Below are 26,255 nucleotides of genomic sequence, written 5' to 3'. Positions count from 1 at the left end.
GCTGAGCGACCGTTGCGTACAGTCCACCCACAGCGCAGCCGAGTACAGCGAAGTGCAGTATGCTCTAAAGAGCGTAGTTTTGACTGCAGGTGTACACCGCGCAAATCTGCGGGCGAGCATGTTCGCCCGAACCGCCAGCGCTCTGCGCTCCCGTTCTACATCTACATCATCTTTTAAATTATATTTTAGATATACTTAGCAAATTTCATTGAAATCGTTAGAGCCGTTTCCGAGATCCCCGAAATATATAAATCTAAATCTATGCAAAACTGGGTCGTCTGATCGTCTGCCAAGCTAATTCCCTACAACGGAACCATTCTCGCAAAATATCGGGTTTTTGAACCTCTAACCAATACAATACAAGTCTACAGTCACAGACTAATAATTGAACTAGATACCGAACTCAATCTTGGTTTTGTTTGTTGGTGTTATTTGTTGTTATAGTATGTAAGCGACTTGGATATGATGCTTATGTATTTTTTACAAATAATAAATCAAATCAAATCAAATAATAAATATTAAATCAAATAATCTCAATTGTATGAAACTCAAGCTTGTCCAACTGTCGGCACATGAGAGCCCGATTCAGATTGAATAACTCGTTACGGTTTTGATCTTATTTTGATACCACCTTGAGGATCGCTCACGCTGATGACTGCTAATGCTGCTGATTCATCATCATCATCATTAACTTAAGAGTTATTCTCTTGTCGGTGGAGTATCTTCCAGCTTTCCCTATCCCGCGCCAGCTCTTTGACTTTTTGATACGACACGACCCCTACTTTTTCTTTCACTTCATCTAAAAAGCTGCGTCTGGGTTTTCCTCTACCCCGCTTCCTTCCTATCCGCCCCTCCAGGATAGTTTTAAAGAAGTAGTCGTGTCGTATTAAGTGCCCAATCATTTTCCCGCGTCTATTTGCAATAGTGTTCAGAATAGCTCTTCTTTCACTCACTCTTCTTGCTGCTGATTGGTGGATGCGAAATTTTAACAAACTTTTGCGTTTGTGTATCAAACGATAAAGAGATTGTTTTTAAATATATCTGAATAAAGTTAGGGCCTCCCTTAATATCTACACTAGGTACGGAGATTTAAAACGCCTCTAGGTCTAGGCAATGTGTCAACAGAATTTTCAAAAATTCCAAGTTCCCATAAAACGTTCTCGGTTTTTTTTTTCTCCACGTTTATTGCCAAACTTTACAGTTAGATTAGATTTCTATGACACTTGAAATAGACACCAATGAGTTACAAAAATGTTAATATCAACATGTTAGGAACATTTGAATTAGTAATAAGTACTTAAGTAATAAACCCTGATCCAGGAACGTTCTAAGTAGAAACTTGCATGAGAATTTTCTCATTAAAGTTTCCAGAAATTTTCGGAAATTTTTAGAATGTTGTGCAACTTGCACATTGCTAGTCTAGTCAGTAGTTAATCAATGTCTTCAGCAATTACTTACGTCGAACGTTTGACCCGAAAAAGAGGTTGTCGGATTATTTTTACTGCTTTGATTTTACTCGTATATTGAACTCTACAGTATAGGTATTCTTAATCTTCCGATGTTTTATTGATTGGGGCAACATTTTGAATGTCATCGGCCCTAACAAAAACCTCAACTTCATACCTGTAGCCAATAAATACAGCAAATGTCCAATTACAGTCAAACCCATTAGCACCCTGGCTTGTCGACTGCACCGAGGGTCGTTCACCCCCTCCCCTACACACAATAATATACTTTTAAATACTATTAATAAAGCATACTTTCCCCTGTACCATTTAGAGTGTAACTGAAAAGAGACCTTATTGCAAAGTTAAAAGATTCGTCGATGGCTAGTTAACAATTGCTGTTAGTATAGACGAGGGGCCAGTTCTATACTCTTTTTTAGAGGAAATTAGAAAGGAACAAAAATATGGCCCTCCAGTCGAAACTTGCGACGGAAGCTTTGACGATCGCGCGGATTTTAACGTTTTTCTCAATATCTCTAAAAGTATACTTGCGTTTTAAATTTTGCTGGTCAAATCCCTCGGCTATATCATTAGCTATTTTATTATAAAACTAAACTATGCTAAACTAACTATACTAAACTATTGCTATGGTATGCAAATATAAGTAACGATATACCTAGGTAGGTACAATTGAAAATGAATAAAAATTATCTTTGTTTTTGTTTTTACTATTATTTTTTATATTCCCTTTAATAAACATCTTTTTTTTTCATCATATTGTCCTGTGTATGTGTGCTTTATGGAATAAATGTCTTTCTTCTTCTTCTTCTTCTAAAATTAGAAATGTTTTCGTGATTTTTTCTGTCCACCCAACCTTTTAAGGTTTTTCTTAGAGTATGTTCTCGCAAATATAATCTAGTTTTCGAATGATTTTTTTTCATGGCATTTACCCTTGATTAAGGTGTAAAAATTTCGTATAACAACTGCAATTTTGCTGGAGCCCCCTCTTAAATGGTCAATAATAAAGCATAGTTTCCCCTGTAGCCAGTAATCAAGCATGTTTGAATAAACCCTGTAGGGGAGTTTCGTTTGAGGGATGGTTTCAGGGTGGTGGATGGAAAAGTTTGATATACAGGGGCTGGTCGGTGTTTGTTGTGGAAAGTTGCGTGGCCATTGTACTAGGCTGCCATTTTAACAAACTGCTTTGTAAGCAAAAATGGACCGGACAATAAAACGTGTAAAATATGATACAAATATTTAAATGGTTGAGCAACTGAGCATGACGCATTGCCGGTTACCTTGTATCTACTCGGTACTCGGCCTTCACCTTTTAACCAAAAAAATTAAAAAAAAAACTATTATATCACGATTGTATAGAATACTATTTTAAGCTCAATATTTTTTTTTTGTCTGGAATTTACATCTGCTTGATATTACTATACTTACATATTTTATTTGCCATTACGTGACTGATATCCCACAATGTAGGAATATTGTAAATTAAATAAATCCAGCTTTGTGTATTCAACAAAACACTTTACATCAAAATAAAACATGAATTATTTGTTTCAGCGACGATCTATTCGCATTTTTCCCTTTTTACAGACATTATTCACGTCTAACCTACACGCCGACGGGCCGAGGATTGCCACAAACGTGAGTGGAATATAAATGTGGTATTTTCTATAAAAAGGGACCTTATTGTCGATGGCGCTTACGCCATTATAAACGATGCTCCGATATAAATACAATGCCGCGCGACGCTGTGCGGCGTAAGCGCCATCGACAATAAGGTCCCTTTTCATAGAAAATGGCCCCAAATATCTTCTTTTCTACGTTTGTGTAAACGCCACTTTAAAAGCACCAAGGACACAAATAACAGTTCCAAGTTTTCATTGTCGTTCACAAAAATTGAACGAAAGTTCTTTTATTATAAGATTTATAAGTACGTATAAAAGAAAATCTCATATTTATATGAAACTTACATAAAAAACTAAAAAGAAGCAATAAAAGAAACATTTGAAAGTTTTGATTGGTGATTATGTTGTTAAAACTCGACAACTCCCATTTCAGTTGAATCTTTACCATTTGGAAATAAACGAATCCTTCACGGCTTATTGCCTGTTTAAATCTTGGAATCTTCAGTAATCATCTAGACATCTTTTGCTCTCTAAGTAGCTCGTAAATATCTTCTTCAGTGTAATTTTGTGTAACAAAAATAATAGACCAAGTCTAACTCATGTAGGTAATTTATGTAAAAATTGTTATACAAAGATAATAGACCAAGTATAACTCATGTAGGTAATTTATGTAAAAATTGTTATACAAAGATAATAGACCAAGTATAACTCATGTAGGTAATTTATGTAAAAACTGTTATACAAAGATAATAGACCAAGTAGAACTCATGTAGGTAATTTATGTAAAAATTGTTATACAAAGATAATAGACCAAGTAGAACTCATGTAGGTAATTTATGTAAAAATTGTTATACAAAGATAATAGACCAAGTAGAACTCACGTAGGTAATTTATGTAAAAAATATTATACAAAGATAATAGACCAAGTAGAACTCATGTAGGCAATTTATGTAAAAATTATTATACAAAGATAATAGACCAAGTAGAACTCATGTAGGTAATTTATGTAAAAATTGTTATACAAAGATAATAGACCAAGTAGAACTCATGTAGGTAATTTATGTAAAAATTATTATACAAAGATAATAGACCAAGTAGAACTCATGTAGGTAATTTATGTAAACCTATAAGTAAAACATAAAATATGTAACTAACAAAATGTGGATTTCGTTATCTAAATAAAGAACTTTTATTATTATGTAAAAATTGTTATACAAAGATAATAGACCAAGTATAACTCATGTAGGTAATTTATGCAAAAGTATACTCGTTCTTATACGTTACGTAAATTTTTATGCCAAGTTTTATGTACTTAATTCGAGCATATTTTAAAATGAAAGCGTAACATCGATTGTATGGAAGCGCCTTTTTGGTGTCGGGTTCACAAGTCTTTTAAGTTCATGTGGCCTACAGACGATTGCAACTTTACTGACTTCAATGTTACAAAATGGAGATGTTGAAAAAACTGTGTTCGAGCAAGTCGCGAATTGAATTCAATTTGCTCCCCTCGCCTATCCCCGTATGTATTGAATTTAGAATCATGTACAATTTGCAACCTAAGATGCATGGTGAGACAGGAGCGAAGTCCCTAGGGGTGAAGTCGAAAATACTTGAAAAATCTATCAATATATTACCGTTGCTGTTAAAGCCTGAGGAATATATGATCACGAGCCATGTTGCGGAATTTGACTGGAACTAATTTTTTCATACTATAATATTGTCTTCGGTTACCGCGATAGTTACTCATGAAATAAAACTATGAAAACGGATTATATCGCGTATATTGAATTTATAATACATCCCGACGTTTCGAACTCTTTACAGCGTTCGTGGTCAACGGGTGACTGAGGAAAAATTACAAAGTGCAAAAATACCCACATACTAAAATAATGAACAATCATAGACTACAAACTTTAAGGCTGGTTGTACATGCAAAATCGGTTCATAAGGCTAGTTATACACTACAATTATTTTCAAGTAAAGATATATATATATACGCGATAAAAACTACGCCGGCTCCAACCCTACACCACGGACCCGAGAAGATTTAATTCCCTCCTATAGTGTAGGAGGGTATCCCAATATGGGACCGGCAACAAATTCGGCGGGACACATCTTTTCAAAACATCAGAATGTCCAGCATCATCCAACACTAAGGTCTCACAGTCTATGTCTCGCTTGCTCTTTTATCAGATGGTTTACAGGATCCCAAGCTGGTGACTGGTGGTGGTGGTGGTGGTAATGGTGGTGTTTTTCATACTATACTGAACTGTCACCCTATACATGAGAATAAACAGCGCCCTCTTGACAATGATCATATATTACTGGTCAGGCTTTAGATCAAACAGCAAATTTAGTAGCCTCTGGTACCTTAGAGTAGTCGACCAATGGTCATACACAATGTATGGACTGACGTTTATCTGACATGGCTATTTTGACGTTCACTTCCCCCGCAATTGGCAGACTTTTTTGTACAGCAAAGTACAGACAATGAGTCTCCGTTGATTATATCCTCCAAGTCGGCTACAGTTAAAAATGTGTAGCCATGAATTCTAAATTTAAAATTATAAGTAAATTATTTTTTTATCCTCTGGTTTTTAGGGTTCCGTACTCAAAGGGTAAAACGGGACCCTATTACTAAGACTCCGCTGTCCGTCTGTCCGTCTGTTTGTCACCATCAGGCTGTATCTCATGAACCGTGATAGCTAGACAGTTGAAATTTTCGCAGATAATGTATTTCTGTTGCCGCTATAACAACAAACACTAAAAAGCACGGAACCCTCGGTGCGCGAGTCCGACTCGCACTTGGCCGGTTTTTCTAATCTTTCTTCATTTGGATTTGTATAGCACTTTGAGCAATTTAGTTTCGCGTATGTAGCGTTAACCCTTTCAGCGCTAATCACGAGACATTGTCGTTTTGCCTCTAAGAAGCATTTTCGCTACATACCAGGAAACCCATGTTATCGGCTACGACGTAGCGCTGCGACCGTAGCTCAGCGGTGAACTTCACTTGAAGACGAAGATTGTTTATTAATAAGGGGATAATAAATTTTATTCCTTCAATAAGATTATGAATGTATTAAATCGTAGCATGTAATTTCTTGCTGTAAGAAATATTTGCTACGCGCTACGACGTACTCGTAGCACTACGTGTACGCGTAGTATTGCGTCATTGCTCAGCAGTATTTGTAGGTAAAACGAATGGAACGCGTAACGCGTAGTCTGAAACTAAATGCGATGATCTTGCTCGACGTTACAAAATCAGAATTTGCATGGGTTCTTTCATACAATTTCATATGACAAATAACACAAGCGATATCGAAACAGTCACAAGTTATAAGGAGCGACCATTCCAATTGAATTATTTTTTATTGAATCGCTATAGTACAACGGATGTATAACTCAAAAAAGCTGGAATCGCTTGGCGACCACCACAGGCTTGACGGCAAATGTAAGCCCAGTGAAGACGGTCGATTTGCATGCAATGCCGACTTTATGCAATTTATGCAAGCCGGCTCGCCATTAGGGAGGTCTGCAAAGATATGGCGGGGTATAATGGGATATTCAGGGTACTTTTTAGGGTTCCGTACCCAAAGGGTAAAAACGGGATCCTATTACTAAGACTCCGCTGTCCGTCTGTCTGTCCGTCTGTCACCAGGCTGTATCTCATGAACCGTGATAGACAGTTGAAATTTTCACAGATAATGTATTTCTGTTGCCGCTAAACAACAAATACTAAAAACAGAATAATATAAATATTTAAATGAGGCAACCCTTCGCGCCAAAATTTATTTATTGGCGCCTTATTTACTGACGGAAATGGTTTGCCAAACAATATTTACGTAATAAGTAAGATTCATAACTTTGTATCCCTGGCCTGTTTAGCCACTTCTACTAACAGTAATCTATCTTACATTCATCGTACTTGTAGTTCGGCAGTATTCTAGCCACGAAATTTGCATTTAAGCGGCCAAAGCATAAGTATGCATAACGGAGCTTCAGCAATCATACGCCACGTCTCCGTAATGACGGTTCGTTTGACTTCATTATTATGCTGTGGGGAAATGAGATGGTTATACCTCAGAGAATAGTTCCCCTACCCCGTACCTACCCGCCATCTATCTACCTACATGATCACAATTTAAAATAGGGGCTTACTACTTTCTTATTCAATTATTAGGCCTTATTAATTATTGGGATATTGCCGGAAAATGAATGAATAATAAGATAGGTGGTAGGTAGGCTACATATAAGCAATGAACAACTATATAGAAATAGGAACAGGAAAGGATTTTACTACGAAACTATCGCCTAAAGTGCGACTACATGTTATAATTTTCGTACCTAATCAACTGTGTGGACAACCTGCCCGAGTTTGTTCAATGCGTGAGTACTATTAACACTATAGTGAAAGAGTATGACGTAGAAACGGTTTTCGTATTAGGTGATTTTAACGCGCACCCTGGCGAGTTGTTTTGTAATGAGTTGTTAAGTTTTTGCGCGGAACAGGACTGGATATGTGCGGACCTCAATAAGTTAGGTATGGACTCCGACTCATTTACGTATCTAAGTGAAGCGCATGGGTGTGAGCGTTGGTTAGACCACTGCGTAACAACAAAAGCCGGTTTTCAAACGATTATTGATATTTCTATCAATCACAGCGTGTTCTGTTCTGACCATTACCCTTTAATAGTGCAGTGTAACACTAGCATAGTAAAGCCTAAGCTGTGTAATATTTCTCTTAATTCAGAAGGTAAACAAACGGTTTGGGGCGAGCGTACGCCTATCGAAACTGAAAGTTACACTAATAAATGTAATACTTTGTTAAGTCAAATCGACTTTCCTGCCGACCTTAGAGCCTGTTGCAATACCTGCTGTAACGACCTAGACCATCACAAGATTCTAGATAATCTGTATCACAAAATAATTACCGCACTTTGTGAGGCATCTATACATAGTAAAGAGGTCTCAACCAGATCTGGGTCGGGTAGGGTCATAGGGTGGAACAAGCATGTTAGCGAGGCCCACAGGGAGGCCAGGCTTTGCTTCCAGAACTGGGTCGCGTGTGGCAGACCAAGGTCAGGTCATATTTTTGCTGCGATGTGTTCCAGTCGTAAAATATTTAAATCTAAACTTAGATGGGTACAAAACCACCAGGAACAAATAAAAATGGATTTGCTCGCTGTGCATCACGGTAAAAATGACTTTCGTAGTTTTTGGAAGCTCACCAAGCGGATGGAGGCAAGGCCTGGACTCTCTGTCTGTGTTGACGGCACCTCAAATCCGAAGGAGGTGGCAAACATGTTTAAGGAGCATTTTAGTGTGAAGTCGACTCTCGGTGGGGACGGGGACCTGCGGGTGCTTGACGCTCAAAGCGGAAGTGATCTTCAAGTTCGTTTTAGTGCCAAAGATGTTGCTAAAGTACTAAGGAGTATGAAGAGAGGTAAATCTCCCGGTCATGACCGCTTAAGCGTCGAGCATTTGCAGTTTGCTGGTCCTCACTTGCCTAGATTATTGGCAATGCTCTTTAACCTCTGCATTAGTCATTCGTATTTGCCCGAGAGTATGATCAAAACACTAGTGGTTCCGATCGTTAAAAATAAAACAGGTGATATATCTGACAAGACGAACTACAGACCTATTTCTCTGGCAACCATTGTGGCTAGGGTGCTTGACAGCATGCTCAATTTGCAACTGGACAAGTGCTTGCAAATACATGACGCGCAGTTCGGCTTCCGTGCTGGTCTGTCAACCGAGAGCGCAATAATTTGTCTAAAGCAGGCTGTCGAGTACTATACCCGCAGAAAAACTCCTATTTATGCGTGCTTTTTGGATCTCTCGAAGGCTTTTGACCTCGTAAATTATGACTTATTATGGAAAAAGCTGGACAGGATAGAGTTTCCAAAGGAACTTACACGCATATTTAGGTACTGGTATGGGGGCCAGAGAAATAGCGTCCGCTGGGGCGATGTATTCTCGGACGAATATGGACTGCAGTGCGGTGTGAGGCAGGGGGGGCTTACCTCTCCAAAATTATTTAATCTTTATGTAAACGACTTAATCGGTGAGCTCAGCAACACGCATGTCGGATGCCATATTGACAGGGTCTGTTTTAATAATATAAGTTACGCTGATGATATGGTGTTGCTGAGCCCATCGGTGGGCGGATTGAGGATCCTTTTGGACATTTGCGAATCGTACGCTCGCCATCACAATTTAAAATATAACGCACTCAAAAGTGAGTACATGGTGTTTAAAGCGGGAAACAAGTGCCCAGAGTATGTACCTCCCATTCACTTGAATGGTCAGGTACTGAAGAGGGTGACGACCTTCAAATACCTAGGGCATTTGGTAACCGAAGATCTGCGCGATGACGCAGACATAGAAAGGGAACGCAGAGCATTAGCGATGAGAGCTAATATGATAGCGCGCAGGTTTCACCGTTGTACAGCGCAAGTAAAAATAACTCTGTTCAGAGCGTACTGTACATCGCTGTATACCTGCAGCCTATGGACCAGATATACACAACGATCGCTTAATGCTCTGCGGGTCCAGTACAACGACGCTTTCAGGGTGCTGTTGCGGCTGCCGCGATACTGCAGCGCGTCCGGGATGTTTGCGGACGCGAGCGTTGACGGTTTCCACGCCACGCTCCGCAAGCGTTGCGCCGCGATGCTCGGTAGGGTGCGTGACAGCCGCCACAGCCTCCTGGCCGTCGTGGCTAGCAGGTGGGACAGTGGCCTTCTGAAGCACTGGTCCGCCATGCACGTTAGCCGCATTAATAAATTTAATTTAATATAATTGAATTTAATTTAATTTAATGATGTGTAATTGTATTTTAATTTTAATTCTAATTTTAATTTTAATTTTAATATTTGATATGTTAAATTGTATAATTGTAATTGTAATTGTATATGGATTCCGAATTGTCCGAAATAAATGAATTTTATTTTATTTTATTTTATTTTATTTTTTATTTTAATCAAGTAATCATAGTAAGGTCATAGTGGTACCTACTTAATTTAATTTTCATTCATTTATATAGTCTCGTATGGACAGTAAGCGGCTAGTTTACAAAATAATAATAATAATAATAATAATATTCTTTATTGTGCACAATGAAACATGATTAAATACAGCAAATTAACATAAAAAACTAAGCAGCAACAGGCGGTCTTATCGCTTAAAAGCGATCTCTTCCAGACAACCTTCAGGTAGTAGAAAATCGAGGTCCCTAACACACTCATGTGAATGTGAACACATTCTAAGCGCTTACCTTAGACTAAACTCCCTAGATACCCAAAGGATTTAAAATCGATCCATCACAGCCAGCAGACCTCAGTGTCAAGTGACAAGCACGCTAAATTACCAAACACTCGTGCGTCGAGTCTTTCGAGACGATAACTGCCTCCCCCCTCCCTCCCCGCTCCCCCCACACCCCCTTATTCAACACTTGTATATTCACGAAGCGACTCGTCTCATATCAAATCACTTAAATAACTAATAATAACCACTTGAGCCCTAATAGATAAGTTACAACCGAATATAACCGCACTTGTCTTCTCTTGATCCTGACTTTATCTTTGCACTTGCATCATCCCACTAATCCGGGGTTAACCGGTTAAACCGTTAACCCAGCGTCAAATTGTACTGGTAACCATGGTAACGCCAGGTTTAACCGGTTAACCCCGGGTTAGTGGGATGGTGCGTGGCGCTTATTGAGTTGATCCCATAGAGACATTAAAACTAAGCCATGAATGAACTAAGACCTCAGAGTATTTAAGCCTAGAAACTATTATAACTGACCTATGTACGGTCGGTGCCCCAACTTAAGTACGCACGTCGCCATACTAATTGTATAGAAAAGTGGATAATCATTTTATTCATAAAACCAATTTATAAAACCAACTTATAAATACTTATGAACCGGCTGTACCTCTGTTTACTGACGTAATGGAGGAAAATAGCGATACTTTAACTGTCGTAGGTATAGTTTGTGGCTTTACTACACTTATAAAATTACGAGTAACACCAAAAAACTTCTACTAGCTATATTAAGTTGGCTGGTTGGTGGTAAGTGGGTTGGTTGGTTGGTTGGTTGGTATATTAGGTTGGCTGGTCTACAACACACGGCTACAAGTCGTGTGTATTATGTAGCCGTGTGTTGTAGGCCAGCCAACCTACTTAATACATAGCTAGTAGCATTCTTTGGTGTGTACTGAACCTTACCGACCACTAGGTCGGTAAGCTTCGCGAACTACCCTCTGCTCTGACGATCCCCGTTGAATTCATCCATTCAGGGCCTGGATCTGAAAGGGGTGAATTCTTTGCGCTTTTTGTCGCCAATCTAGGTTTCAATTTGAGTCTGTCTAGCGAAGGGGAAAAGTAGTTTTCTGGTTACAACGAATAGCCTGATTTTAGAAACACAAAAACCTCTTTTGGGTTTTTTTTAACCGATCCTAATTTGCGTTTGGATCACTTCTTACTATTTCGGAGAAGAATATTTCATTTCGCAGATATTCTTCAAAAGCTACACATTATTCAGATTCTTTTAAAATGCATTTAAAATTTCGGTTTTAGAGAAAAAGCGTTTCCTACTAAACCTAAATGTCACCTAGTAGTAAATATACATTTTTCTAATTAAATGTTTAATAAGCATTGCCAGGTGTACTGTAATGAGAGACAATTCTCGCCACAACGATCGATGTTCATCTAATCTCATCACTAACGTGGGTTCTAATTTTAACCTTCAATTATATCATTTGATATTGACAAATATTTCCAGTCCAATCTACCAAAGCTAAATCCTTTATTATGACATGAACCAAATCCATAACCCTTCGCCCCACACTAATAATAAAAGTCAACCCGCACAATGAGTGACGCTTAAACACGACTGAGATAATTGGTCCGTCAGGTCAGCAAACGAAGGGTTGGTCGACGAATGAAGGGTACTCTCTGTACCGTAATCCTAATTATTTAATAAGTTTTCAATGAGATTTTTTGGCACGATTTTGAACTCTATTTCAAGCGCAATTTTTTTTATGTCTTATTTTGGGCAGACAACAGAAGTACAGCAGCGTACAAACGCAGGTCAGGTATAAAAACACGCTGCACTATCATCTCGTCACCCCCTTTAGCCAAAAACATTTCCTTGGCAATATCGAACACATACATAGACCAGGATTACACTCATAAGTTGTACTTACGTAAGGCCAGGATTACACTCGTAAGTTTTACTTACGTAAGTAGGGACAAAGCTATTTGCTAGAATGAGATAACGATATTCATATCTCATTCTGTAGTATAGCTGTGTCCCTACTTAGGCCAGGATTACACTCGTAAGTTTTACTTACGTAAGTAGGGACACAGCTATACTACAGAATGAGATATGAATATCGTTATCTCATTCTAGCAAATAGCTTTGTCCCTACTTACGTAAGTAAAACTTACGAGTGTAATCCTGGCCATATATTATGTACAAGTGTATGTACAATAGGTACGTTCATAGACATAGTATAAAAGTAGTTATAGACATGAAAACGAGCGACCAGGGGTAAGAGAAAGACATAATCATGTATTGACAGTTTAATGTATGGCAGCATAATCCTTTTTCTCTTTCACTCTTATAAATTTCGGTATTTCGCCATCGTCCTCCTTGCTATGATGCCATAACCCGACCATGAAAAAATGCCCGGTCGGTGATAAAAACAAAGCATGGCACTATTTTCTCTTTCCTCTTATAGGAATCGCAATAAGACTATCTTTCTCTATCAAAGAGTGTCAGGCCCTTGGGTACGATGTCATTTCAACCTTGTCACTTTTCCCCGTCTGTTGAGATGAGAAAAGGACGAGATTCAGTTAGTAATCAAGTAAAAATGCAATGCTCTTGAAACATGCAGTTAAAATTAGTATAAAAGGTGGCTTAGTGCGATGACTCTGAGCTTTTACAAACTCAACTTTTTGTGCTTTTTTTAGCACAGTGGATCCTGCAAGCTAAATATGTATGTTCCCTTCCCTAATGGGGGCATTAATAATAAAGATAGGAAGCGTATAAACGAGTCATAAATTCGGGGCATTTGTCGGTGTTGCGCACGGGACGGGCCAAATCAATCAGGTCAGGAAGAATGATGCTGGAAATTCGGAAAAATATACGAAGAGATAAGGTAATGTCAAAGTGAGATCGATTTCTAAACTTCGAACCCCGCGTAGGACAAGTTGTTTACCATTTTTAGGATTCCGGGTCAACTAGGAAACGTTTTAGTTTCGCCGTGTCTTTTGTCCGTCGGCTGTTTAGGTGACTCACGCTAGACCGGGCCGGGGCCGGGCCGAAGCTTCCGGCGCTTCGTTTTCTATGGAAAGCACCACGTGATCACCGATCAGCCGTCATAGAAAATTGATATGTCGGACGCCTAGGCCCGGGCCCGGTCCGGTCTAGCGTGAGTCATCCTTAGCTCTGTAATCCTTATCCTGTAATTTGTATCCTTATATTCTGTTGTTGTGTGTTGTGGTAGTGCTGTAATTTAGTATGTGTATAAATATCAATCACAACGAGATATCGTAAAATATAAAACTTGAAAATATTATTGAGACCCCCAGTAAGTTATTTTTCCTATATTGTGATTGTGACGGACGCGGAATAACGGAACCCTACCACTAAGCATGGCTCGATATGCTCTTATCCAGATTGATAAGCGTTTTACTTCCATCTCACACTTCGATTAATGTTAAAAACTCCATTCTACGCGTAATATTTTTATTTTATTTTATTTTCGAATTTAAACTGTTGTGAGACATACTCACATTAAATAATTTCACGGTTTAGACTCACTTGTTTTAGTTGTTGTTGTTGTTTGTTGTAATTGTTTGTTGTTTTATTTTTTTATTATTATATTTTTATTTATTTATTTGGGGATCCAATTTTAAATGCTAGTGCCAGCAAAAAGCTTAGAAAGCTTTTTCTACTAAAAATGGCGCAGATATGCGAGCTGTGTGATTAAATACGTCGTGTTTGTAGCTCGTAACTGGGTCGGATAATCCTCTTGATTGATGACACTAGATCGCTGGACCGAGAGAAAACTGCTTTTTATGCCTGTGCTCATAATATTATAGTTTTACTATCCAGTTTTGTAAGTAACAGAAAATAAGAAGAAAAAGATAGCGTGATTATTTCTGTGTTTACAGTGGCAAGCAATTATTGCCAAATTATAGTGTAGTAGCTTCTGCCCGCAACATCGTCTGCTTGGAATGATAATGATGATGATTCATAAAAACTACCATATGTCCTTCTTCGGGCCTCAAACTATCTCCATCCCTAACAGCATTTATACGTCATAATGACGTCAGCGACGTCATTATGATGCCATTATTAGGTCATTATTACGTCATTATGACGTCGGTGACGTCACTTTGCTACCTGGGATATGTACCAAATTTCGTCTAAATCAGTTCAGAGGTTTAAGTGTGAAGAGGTAACAGACAGACAGTGTTACTTTCGCATTTATTATATTAAAATATTTGTTACTGTATTTTTACTTGACTATAAAAATGCCTATTATGATTTTAGGTCTAAAGTAGTCCTTACTCATTACAGACACCACAGATTATTTTTCTTCTTGTTTTTCTTTTTTTTAATACCACGTCGGTGGCAAACAAGCATACGGCCTGTATGATGATGAGCAGTCACCGTAGCCTATGGACGCCTGCAACACCAGAGATATTACATGCGCGTTGCCGACCCTTTAAAAACTTATTTAGACTCCTTTTTTGAAGGGACTTACGGGAGGGGGGGAAGGGAAATACGGGATAAACTTCTTCTTTCTTCTTTTAGAAAAAAAAATACGAATATACAGGTTTCCTCACTATTCGATGTACTTCTTCACCGATTCTCTAACTTAAATTATAACTTATTATCTTAGAGTATGCATGTGCCCATTGAAAATTCATGACCGAACCCCATTATAGGTAAAATTGGATGGTCGGAAGCATATAGGTAGACGCTTTGTCAAACGAAGTTATCCCAAGACCTTCCGGCCCAATATCCCAAGCCGAAAATTTCATAAACCTCGGCCGGGCATACCTGCCGATATTGATCGTACTAGTGTAATGTGGCAAATGTCCACTTTCCGTGTTTAGCAGTAACGATTTGGTTTACTGCGACATAAACGCATATTTTAATTGTGTCAGCGCAACCTAACATGTATATACATGTATGTATAGGCAGGCATTTAGAGAATATACGTTCTTATACTATTACACTTAAGGTGTTTCACTGTACTACTTCTATTCTATCACCTGCTCGAAACAATATAACAAGATCAATCTTGTTATTTGACTAGCACAGTATAAGGACTAGTGACAGAAAGCTAAGCCTCTAAATATTTCTCCTTGTAGGTTTCCTCTTCAGCATGGACAAAAATGCTTTCGTATGTCCTGATGTTATCCTCTACAGGTCGCAATTCTCAACCAATTCTCGTGAAATTTTGTGAGCAATGTTTGATGATAAAATTGTTTTTTTGACGATTCATAATTTCGACTTTTTTCAAAATGGTCTTCACCATTTTAAATTAAGCTCGCGAGGTCTACAGCTCACAGAGCCACTAGTTTAAGTCTTATCCAGAATTATTAATGTATCCATCATCATCACAATATTTAAGTGGCTTACGCTTGGCTTATTGTCGACTTCAAATACCTAATATATTATATTTTTCCAAAATTCGGGCACTTTACAGCTACGATATTTAAATACGATTAGTGATACAATTTTTTGGTTCGAATGCTGCTTCTGGCCACGAGCCAACAGTAATACCTAAAGCATCTAACTTTGAGCCACTCTTCATATTTCACAACTTCAATTCGTGCTGGAGTTTTAAAAGTGCGGTTGCAACAGTTAAAAATAGATGGACACGTTGGTTAATGTCTGAAGTTGAGGCTTCTGTCTGCATCCTGTGCAACTTTTCCAAGTCTTTTCTTATACAAAGTTTTCCCGTAGACCGCCAAATGTTTAGTTTAACCAAAAATAAGCTCAATTTGTAATATTTCTGAATTTTAGCATAATATTCAGGCGTTTCGAGCTCCTCAAGCAAAGTACTACTTTCACGAAACCAAAGTTTTAGAAACTAGCTACGTTTAATGTTCTTTATATTTCACTTGTTGCAATTAATGGCTATGGCGATGGCGGGATATCAATGATGACATCGACTTGCCTGTTTTTTTCTAAAGCTATATGTATATATATGAAAATAAAACATTTGGTCCGTCCCTTCTTCTGCCTTGCCTGCGAATATTTTTGACGCACCGCGTCACCACAGACAGGTACGTAATATCGTATCGCACTTACTTATGAATGGATAACGCAGGCAGGTGGCAGGGAAGGCAGGTGGTGTAGGTGGATTTGCTCGACCGTACCTGCGTTATTATCCCTAAAACGCATTAACTCACGCTAGAAAAACCGGGCCGAGGCGACCGACACTTTGTTTTCTATGACGGGTAAGATAAGATAATATAAGATAAGATAATTTTTGTGTGTTATCTGTCGTGGCATCACCGAATGGGCCCTACGGAAGACCAGCGCTGGCTTTATAGCTAGCATTATGCTGAGTTGGCTCCATTTCGTGATGCACACTTGATGATTTCTTCTTTACTTGCTGTTGTTGTCTGTACTTGTTCGTACTTGTGATCGTCACGAATAAATATATTTTATCTTTTTTTATCTTTTATCTAAATGCCGAATGCCTCGGACCGCAGCCTCCTTCTTCTCCTCCTTTAATGCTCACTGTAGTGTATGCGATTATGCGAGTGGCTTAAGTAGCATACATACGCCGTCTCGTGTGTCTTCTTCTTCTTCTTCTTCTTTTAAAATTATGGCTTCAGCCCAGTGGGACTATTTCGCCAGTATCAAGGTATTAAGAGGTTTAAAAACAACAAAAATTGTACGGTTGTACGTTGTACAAGACAGTGTACGGTGATTTGTTAGCTCTTGTAAATCGATAGCTAGACTTTACAAGAAGCACGTGGACTACCGGCCGTTGACTCCAAGATGGTGGTTAAACGCGCTTCAAAATTAATTCTCCATTCACTGCACACTACCACATTAGTTTACTGTATAATAAGCTATCGATATTACACTTTAAAAAATATTAATGAGCAAAAAACAAAGTAATTAATCACGATGCTAACTATTAAGATGGCGCTCGAACCGGAAGTCGTCTCGTGTGTCCTTGTGTTGGCGGCAAAGCCGTAAAGAAGTAAGTGTCACTGTCTATGGTACGATGGCCGCAGGCTATTGGATTACTGTTGTGGAAGTGAACTTAATGTGTATGCGAGCCTGCGAGGGCATTGTCGAGCCGGTGTTTACAATAGGTGTTGTATAATTACCAATTTAACAAACACTATACTCACCAAAGAGGATATAAAAACTATCTTATAGTTATATCTATATTTAACGCTCACATACCCCATTGACAATAATGACAATCGAACACACCATAAACAACGTCTTCCAAATCATCACTACTCATTACTTATTACTGAAGCTACGACCAATATTTACATGTTGTAAGCGATAACACGACAAGAGGGAAGGAACCCCATAAGCAGTAGTTAAGGGAGCATGGGGAGCATTTCATTTGCCCCCTCGCGGACGTGCACCCCAGGGGTGCAAGAAAATGCCTTTGATGCCGGGAATTCGTAGAATATTGCTGGGGTTGCATTGCATTGCGCTTTATGTGGAGATATTTTTTATTTTTCTGCTGATATTGAGAATGCGTTTTGGTATCGATTTATAGGAATGCAAGAAAAGTACCGTGCAGCAAAATCGTAATAATATAAACGGCAGGATGATACAACCCGTTTACCTACGGTTCATATGTTTATCTCCCAAGGCAAAGACTTTTTAAGTTTGACAAGTGGCGTCGTAGTTAATTTCCAAGCGAGAATTGAGTTTAACAAGTTTAATTGCTTTGAAAATTGACTTTATTTTCTCGTTATAGGTGCTTAGATTACTTTTAGCCCCATATCCCAGGTAGCATCCATACCAGGTAGCATGTATACGTCATTATGACGTCAGCGACGTCATTATGGCGTCATAATGACGTCATTATTACGTTAAAATGACGTCTCTGACGTCACTTTGCTACCTGGGATATAGAAATTAATTAAAAAAAAAACACTAATTGCTCTGTCTACTCGTACTCATAATTGTCGTTCATTTACAGCTACATAAGATATTAAATAAAATAAATAAAAATCGTTTATTTCAGATCTGCATTGATCCATAACGGTAGGTGTTAGTATAAAAATCCTATAAACTATGTTAACTACTAAATTAATTAATTAATGAATTAATTAGTAAATTAATATTACCTGAGATATTACCGTCATTTTTTTATTAACAATTGTAGTTCAATCTACAGTAGTATCTGCGAAAGTAAATGAATGATAGCCATCATTGAGGATTATGATTCTGGAATATAATAAGTTATTCTACAATCTACATAATATAGTAGGTATTATCGTTCCCTTACGGTGCCCTTTGTATAAATCTAACAAAGGCCCCATTTCATAACCGGGATAAAACTCTCGTGTTCAGCTTACGGCTGAATTTATGCGAACCCACAGAGCAGAATAAGTAGTTTTAAATTGAAGCAGCACGGGGATTTCCGAAACTTATTGGTGTGAAAACTACAAGTTTCTATATACCTATTATTGCTTGTAAAACTGTAATAAATACCACCACCTTCACCCGCTTTTATGTGTCTGCGAATGTGATATATTTTTTTCACCTCAGCAGCTCGAACAAGCCTACTTTCGTCACTCCCTGGAGTGAGGAAAGTGCGACTTTCCTCACTCCAGGGAGTGAAACAATGTAGCTTTTTAATTTAGTGAAGGCCATGAACTTCATACTACCGTACCGTACTACGGTACGGTACGGTACGGTACGGTACGGTACGGTATGTTCTCACTACTGAGGTGAAAAATTATGTGTGCAACACAAGAGCAAAGTTATTTTACATCTCGTGTTTTTGAGTCCCTCGCTACGCTCAAGATTCTACCTTAGAATCTTCCGCTATCTCGGGACTCAAAATAAACACTCGCAAGAAAAACCAACTTTCCTCTCTTGTTGCACAAATAACTATTGTGCATTTTTGCATGTTTCGCTGAAGATAATTAAACCATAGGTATTTTTAGTATTAAAACCAAAAAAATTATTAATATGGTTAAGAATAATCTGAAACATCTCTAGCTGACCGAGTATTTCGTCTAAATGTAACATTTCCAAGCATAACTAAATAACTAATTTTTCTATTTGCTTAAATAGTTATTTTCGATACAAGTGCGGAAAAGAGGAAATTCGAAACGAGTGGCGATAAATTAAAACACGACCGCAGGGAGTGTTTTAAATCGACACGAGTTGCGAATTACCTATTCGCACCTGTATCGACAACGTTTTACAGTACATATGGCCCTTTAAACTTTCGAAATATGCACAAAAAGTGCACTTCACGCACTAGTGCGAGAAAGTAGCACCATATCATCATATCAGCCTTCTATCACACACTGCTAAGTAGAAGCCTCTCTTCGAAAAAAAAAATCCAACAGAAAGTGTAAAAAATATAGTGCCCAAACTTTGCCGTCTAGAGAGAGGTAGACCTCTACATCAAAGCGGACGACCGAGTGTAACGAGATATTATAACTTCACATGATACATGTAGCCTGTACGTAGCCTATGTCCTAACTTAGTTATGGCCCACTTTAGTTTCAAGGCTTTACCGAGCTGGCCACTATACTTAGAGTAGTTTGCTTTACTTCACTAAAGTGTTACGTTATGGCTCTTCAAAGCCTTTCTTGTTTATGACTATGACCTACGACTCGACATAATAACTAGAGCGTTTCTTTGAGCGCTACTGTATTACTGTAAGCAAGACTTTTACAACCTCGCTAGAAAAGTATTAGTTTCAGCTTTCCGAGTCCGGTCCGGACACATCCCTACAAACAAGTTTCTGTGCATGATGGGTGTTAAATCGTCACCACTATGTGCAAACTGTCAGAAGACTGATGACTTGTCTCACGTGTTGTTGGAATGCGTCCGGAATTCGGACTTAAGAAAAATAATTTTTGGTAGTCTGGGCTCCATGCACAATGGTCAGATCAATTGTTGGTTGGCCGAGCCTATGTCGGACAAAGCAATTTAATGACCACTTTAATGACCTCTCCCTTGAGTAGGGAACTATGAAAGCACCCATGAGGCTGGCATGTTCACCTAGAGTGTCCAAAGCCTCAATAAAAACCAGATAAAAAAAGGCTTTCAGGTCGGTGCTATTAAGTTACCTAGGGCAGTAAAGTACGAAATGTCTCACATCACACATGTGATTTGAGGCTTTCTTATTTACTGGCCAAAGTGTGTAATGTGTATGCTACTTTTCTGTTCGACTGTAGGCCTAGCAAATGATTGGCATGACAGTATCTCGCCGCGAGATAGACTACCCGTCTTTTACTAACTATGAATTAAAGGGGACGGGTAGTGTATCTCGCGGCGAGATACTGTCGCGCCAATCATGTGCTAGCCCGGCTGTCGCGGCAACTTCGTTTAGAGCAGCGATCCAAAAGTTGACAGCGGAGAACAGAAAAGACCATTGCTCTAGAATTACAAATAAATAATCGGTTTCTACTTTCTGTATTTTCTATTGGTTGCATTAAATAGTTTCATACGGTTTTGTTTACTCATTACGTTGTCTATTGGCGCTAAAAGTCCCGTGACAGATGTAAGTTTAAAGGTCCCTTCAGATCTAAGAAATGCATCGCTATCGCTACTATTATTATCGCTAGTGTAGGTACTATGTATTTATATTCGTGTAGCGCTCCCGCACCGCACACGCGCTACACATCGTAGTACTCGTACAAATATATTAATTGAGAATTCAGTTTGCGATTTGCGATCCTCTCATACTTTTCACGGAGCATTAGCTAGATCTGGACGTTCTGCTTCGGAAACTTTCTCTAGACTTTGCGACCCAGCTTTGTCTTTGCTGGGTTTGTCTGGATGTAGTTTATCGTGTCTAATTGTTAATTAATTTGTTGCAGATGAGATGTGGAGTTCAGTGGACGGCAGCGGGAGCGCCGGCGCCGCGCCGTGCGCGCGCGGCAAGCATTCTGCCACGTTGCTCGGAGGCCACGTTTACGTGCTTGATGGAAGGGGTGGAGGGGGCTCTGTACCGTTAAGGGACTTTTGGAGATACTGCTTAGGTGAATGTGCTTACAAACCAGGATTTAGGGAGGCCTGCTGCCTGGGAGGAATGTTTGCGTGCTTGGAATCTGTGGTCATAAGCAGGAGTAAGGCAAGCAATGTGACATCATTGCTCGGAGCCTACGTGTGTGAGCTCGAAGGAAGAGGGAAGGCAGCTCTGTATTGCTTAGGTGACTGTCCACATAAAACAGGATTTTGGTGGGTGCTTGAAATCTGTGGGCAAGGAGTATGGTAAGCACTCTGCCACTCTCCTTAGAGACTAGTATACGTTCAGGGGGGTAGAAGGAGCGGGGGCTCCGTGATGGAGGACTTTTGGAGATATTGCTTAGGCGAGTATCCTCTTAAGTCAGTAGATGCAATGCGCCAGTACACTAAGGTAACTAAAGGAAACACTTAGCTGGAAGGAATGTTTTCATGCTATGATAAATTAACCTTTTCGACGCTGTGTCAAACTAGTAACTATTTATTAATCTGTGGTCAAACACAAAATCTGTCATCCAGACGCCACGTCACCGAAGAGTCAAATTTGAAATTGAACTTTATGCATATGCACGTAGGTCTATGTTGCTCCGTGGTCTATGACCGATTAATCGGTCTTTGGCGTTTAACCTACGGGGCGTATATATCGGTCATTAACGTCCAAAAGATTAAAAGGTAGTAAATTAAAAGTAAAGGGGCTTCCGTGATGTCGAGAAAACAGTTAGGTAAGAATGAAAGGCAGGGTTATTTTACAGGAAATTTATAATTTCTCAAGCCTACATTCTCCAACAAGATAACAAGCAGCACTTGGGCTCAGGCCGTGCGAGTCGATCGAGTTTAACGAGGCTCGAGCCGACGAGAGCCGACTGGGCCGAGCGCTCCGCTCGCTGGCTCGTTAACTACGGTTGCCCATGACATACTATACCAATGTTGTTACCTAATGTAATGTGTGTTCTTTTTCTGTATTCTTTTTCATAATATATATATTGATTGAGAATTCAGTTTGCGATTTGCGATCCTCTCATACTTTTCACGGAGCATTAGCTAGATCTGCGGGCTTAGCATGGTAGCGTGACAAGGCCGTGATAGGGCGAAATCGTGATAGTTATCCACATCTGACAGCGGTAGATGACAGAATGACAGCGGTAGATGACAGAATGACAGCGGTAGATGACAGAATGACGGCGATAGACGACAGAATGACAGCGGTAGATGACAGAATGACAGCGGTAGATGACAGAATGACAGCGGTAGATGACAGAATGACGGCGATAGACGACAGAATGACAGCGGTAGATGACAGAATGACAGCGGTAGATGACAGAATGACAGCGGTAGATGACAGGAGCTTGACAGACGACAATTTGCATAACATAGTCGTTGCCGTCGGTGGATAATTTGACACATTGTCCCATTTTGACAGTTCAACTTCGTTAATTCTATCTACGTGCTTCTTAGGTGACGATAAGCCTTGTCGTGAAAGCAAAATTATTGAATAAACCAATTTTAAGGTATAAATTACGGGTAAATATCAGTTTTTCTATGATATTGAGTTATTAGTTACAATGTTCCGCTGTATATATATTGTCAATGTTTTCTTTGCAGGAAAGTCAAATTTTATTATTCCTACTCGCGGATGCTGTTAAAGAAAAAGAGCGTCTAAAAATCTCGTGCATAGCTTTATCAAGACACTCTTACAACCCGTCTGATATGCCAGACGAAGAATTTCGGGCATTTCGCATATTTACAGTTATATGCCGAACTTAACGCCGAGCCTCAAAAGTCAAAACGGTGATGGATTACTAAAACACCTAAAGGTAAAGCTATAAAATTGCAGTGTTTCTCGTAAAGTTTACATGTCTGTCAAACAAACGTCTCGATAACAATGCTCCTAAACTCTTAAATACTACCTCACATTATAAATGTAAAAGTTAGTATGATAAGATATCTGTTGCACAATCTCTTACTTATGCTATTAACCTAGGTTAGGTTACATTACTAAGATACTTTTTACCTCAACATTCAAATCCTAACCTAAGGGGGAAAATCTACTTGAAAAACTTACATCTAGGTAGATACTTTTTTGTTTTAGGTTCTAACAGGTGTAATAACACCTTGCTGCTGCTTTGCTGCTTGCTGATGGCAACTAGTCCATTGGTCAGACTACTGTGAGCCAGTAGCTATTGAAGCAATTTGTAATAGCTGTAAATAGAAGGTAGGTTCTTTTGAGTACCGAATTAAGTACTAGACATAAAAAAAACTGTAACGCTCCACTAGGTCTGTCTTAGTAGGTAACTTTTACTCTTTTGAATAAGTATGAGTGTGGCTGTATTGTGCAATGAGATAGGTACCTATTATTTGATAGTTAGGTACCTCTGAGATACATAATCTGGGAATGCAATATTAGGTTTAAATAAGGCACCCAGTTCTAATCTAATCTGCGCCTTGTTTACAGACATAAAGACAAATGATTGTTCCCGGCGATTAGTTAGTATATCTTGGGTGCAAATATACTGTTCTCATGTGAAAATATTTCCTCCGTTGCTGCCACATGAACCTACTTTTACTTATTTCCTTCTATTTCTTCCAGAAAACTTCTCTTGGATCAAGGGAGAAATTAAGGAAGGCGCTCCTCAAGGACTTCCTTAGCATCATGCACAAAACCGGCTGTTACTAAGAGTGTGCGCTTGCGAGTTGCTAGCGAGCTTAATAAATACATACTTATGTCGCTTATGTTTTACTATCACACGAATACCTACCTAAACTATTTACCTATGTTTCTATACAAGTAGAGACTAGTAAACATTCAAGACGGACAATCTTCATACAAAACAGCATTCCCCGCAACTTTAATGGACTCGACATAGGTGAATAGGTTTCGCTTATTCCTATTTTTTATTTTAGCTTTATACGTAATAAATCTGTCACTGTTAGGTACTTAGTACCTCTATTATAGCTGACTCATAGCGCGGTCCCGATACTTTAGCACTGAATTATCTCTGTTAGTGCTGAGACAAAACAAGCCTCTATAACTGAAATAACCTCAAGTCTCATCTCTATAAATGGAACCCTCTGTAAATGAGACAGAAATTTACTTATACCTGGCTGAGACCCTGGGTAGGTGGAATAATAATAATAAAATTCTTTATTGTGCACTACAAAGAAAAATACATGTTACAAACAAAGACAGGACATAATGTTTTAATGTTTATTTGGGCACAAACTGTACATGTTTCTTATAACTAGTTTCTTATAAGTGAGAAATATTGCCCCCCCTTGATGAGATGAGTATAGGCTAAAGGTGTGGCGCCATCTATTCGAGTATAACTTTTTCTTGCTTTCCGAGGCACATTTTTTCCTTACACTATTTATCTTGCTTATACGGAGTTACATGATTATGTCTTTGCTATAAGTAACTTAAATTCCATTTACAACAATGACAATTCTCGCGGCGTTGTCAGTCTTCTATGTTTACTAATGTAAACTCTGATACAGATATGTAACAATGTCGGATTGTCGGCTCTGTGCTGCTGGAGAGAATATTATAAATGAGTAAATAATACAACCATTGCCAAGAAAATAAACGAAGTTTATTTACACAAACCTAACCTAACCTTTTGCCACAATACACACATATAAAAGAAACAAAAGAAAAATATAAAAACAAAACAAAAAAAACCGTAGGATTGCTGTGTGCGTTGCAGCAAAACAAAATTGCTGTGCCCTTACAGGGTCTGTATTCTTGTAATTTGTAATACTATGAGCAATAAATATGTTTGAGTTTGAAAAGGGTTCCAAATTATTGTTATAATTATTAGCTTCTTGACATATTATAAAAATGTTAAATTAAATTAGATATGCAGGCATTATAATTGGTACAAGCAATAGATTATAATATAAGTATAAGTAGGTAACAAAGATAGATATAACTCCGTAATAGATGAATACAGTCTAAGGAAAAAGTGCTTCGAAAATCAAGAAAATTTGATTCTCGTTCAGAGGGCGCTACTAGCTTTGGCCTACTGTCGTATAGATGGCGTTGACGGTTTCGTTTGTCATTAAAACAGTTTTAACGCATATCAGTGAAAGAACATGGGTCAAAATCATAATAATAATTAATGCAAATAAAAAAACTCATTTATCCATATTTAAATACATTTTATCGTATTTTTATAAATCTTCATTTTTAGTTTTAAAGTGTGTCGATAGATGGCAGTGAATTTACTGTGGTTACAAGATTTACTATGACAGTACCGCTCTAGTGTAGGTAATGAGGGCTACCGCGTTTAATTCCGCCGCTAGGGGCGCGAGTGTAGATGGAGGTCTTTCAAAATGTCCAATGCAAAGAAGTTTTAGGGGCTTCAAGCTTTTTTATCGGGAATTTACTTAACTCCTTCCTTATTCATAATTGTGGTAAATCTTTGTTCGTCTTTGATTAATCATGGTAAACATGATATAGCTCAATAAATGTTAGTGGTTTATAAAAACTGCCAACTAAAATATATGCAAAATTAAACAAGTTAAAAAAATGGCACATTTAGACGTTAAAATACCTTTGTGTATATTAGAACGTATTGATTTTATAAAAATAAGCATAGAAGAATTTACATCTACAGTGGCGCCAACTGGTGAGCACAAAAACTTTAGCCCTCTGTAGGTACCTCATAAGTACTAACATTATGTGCCCTACCCGGGTGTCAATGTAATGACTACATTTTACTAACATCTTCTGTAATGCACATGACTTTTAATGTTAAATAAATGAAATGAAATAAGGATTTTGTTCAAACTGATATTATTGATACAAGTTTTTATTGCCGATTCTTTTAACAGGCAAGGAGGACTATCGTTTTTTTGCTCACCAGTTGGCGCCTCTGTTCTTCTTCTTCTTTTAAAATTATGGCTTCAGCCCAGTGGGACTATTTCGCCAGTATCAAGGTATTAAGA

General features: G+C 38.5%; 1 protein-coding gene across 1 annotated transcript in view; it reads left to right on the top strand.

The window, feature by feature from the left end:
* Positions 1-26,255, top strand: part of LOC134746326 (uncharacterized) — a 64,167-nt gene that overhangs the window by 21,928 nt on the left and 15,984 nt on the right. The window contains exon 2 of the mRNA XM_063680722.1: positions 21,167-21,328. Within this exon, the coding sequence (XP_063536792.1) occupies positions 21,172-21,328 (157 nt within the window). The 5' untranslated portion in view covers positions 21,167-21,171. The remainder of the gene's footprint in view (positions 1-21,166; positions 21,329-26,255) is intronic.

This window comes from Cydia strobilella, chromosome 12, assembly GCF_947568885.1.
Source record: "Cydia strobilella chromosome 12, ilCydStro3.1, whole genome shotgun sequence".
NCBI classification, from domain to species: domain Eukaryota; kingdom Metazoa; phylum Arthropoda; class Insecta; order Lepidoptera; family Tortricidae; genus Cydia; species Cydia strobilella.
This window is presented reverse-complemented; position numbering and strand designations above follow the sequence as displayed.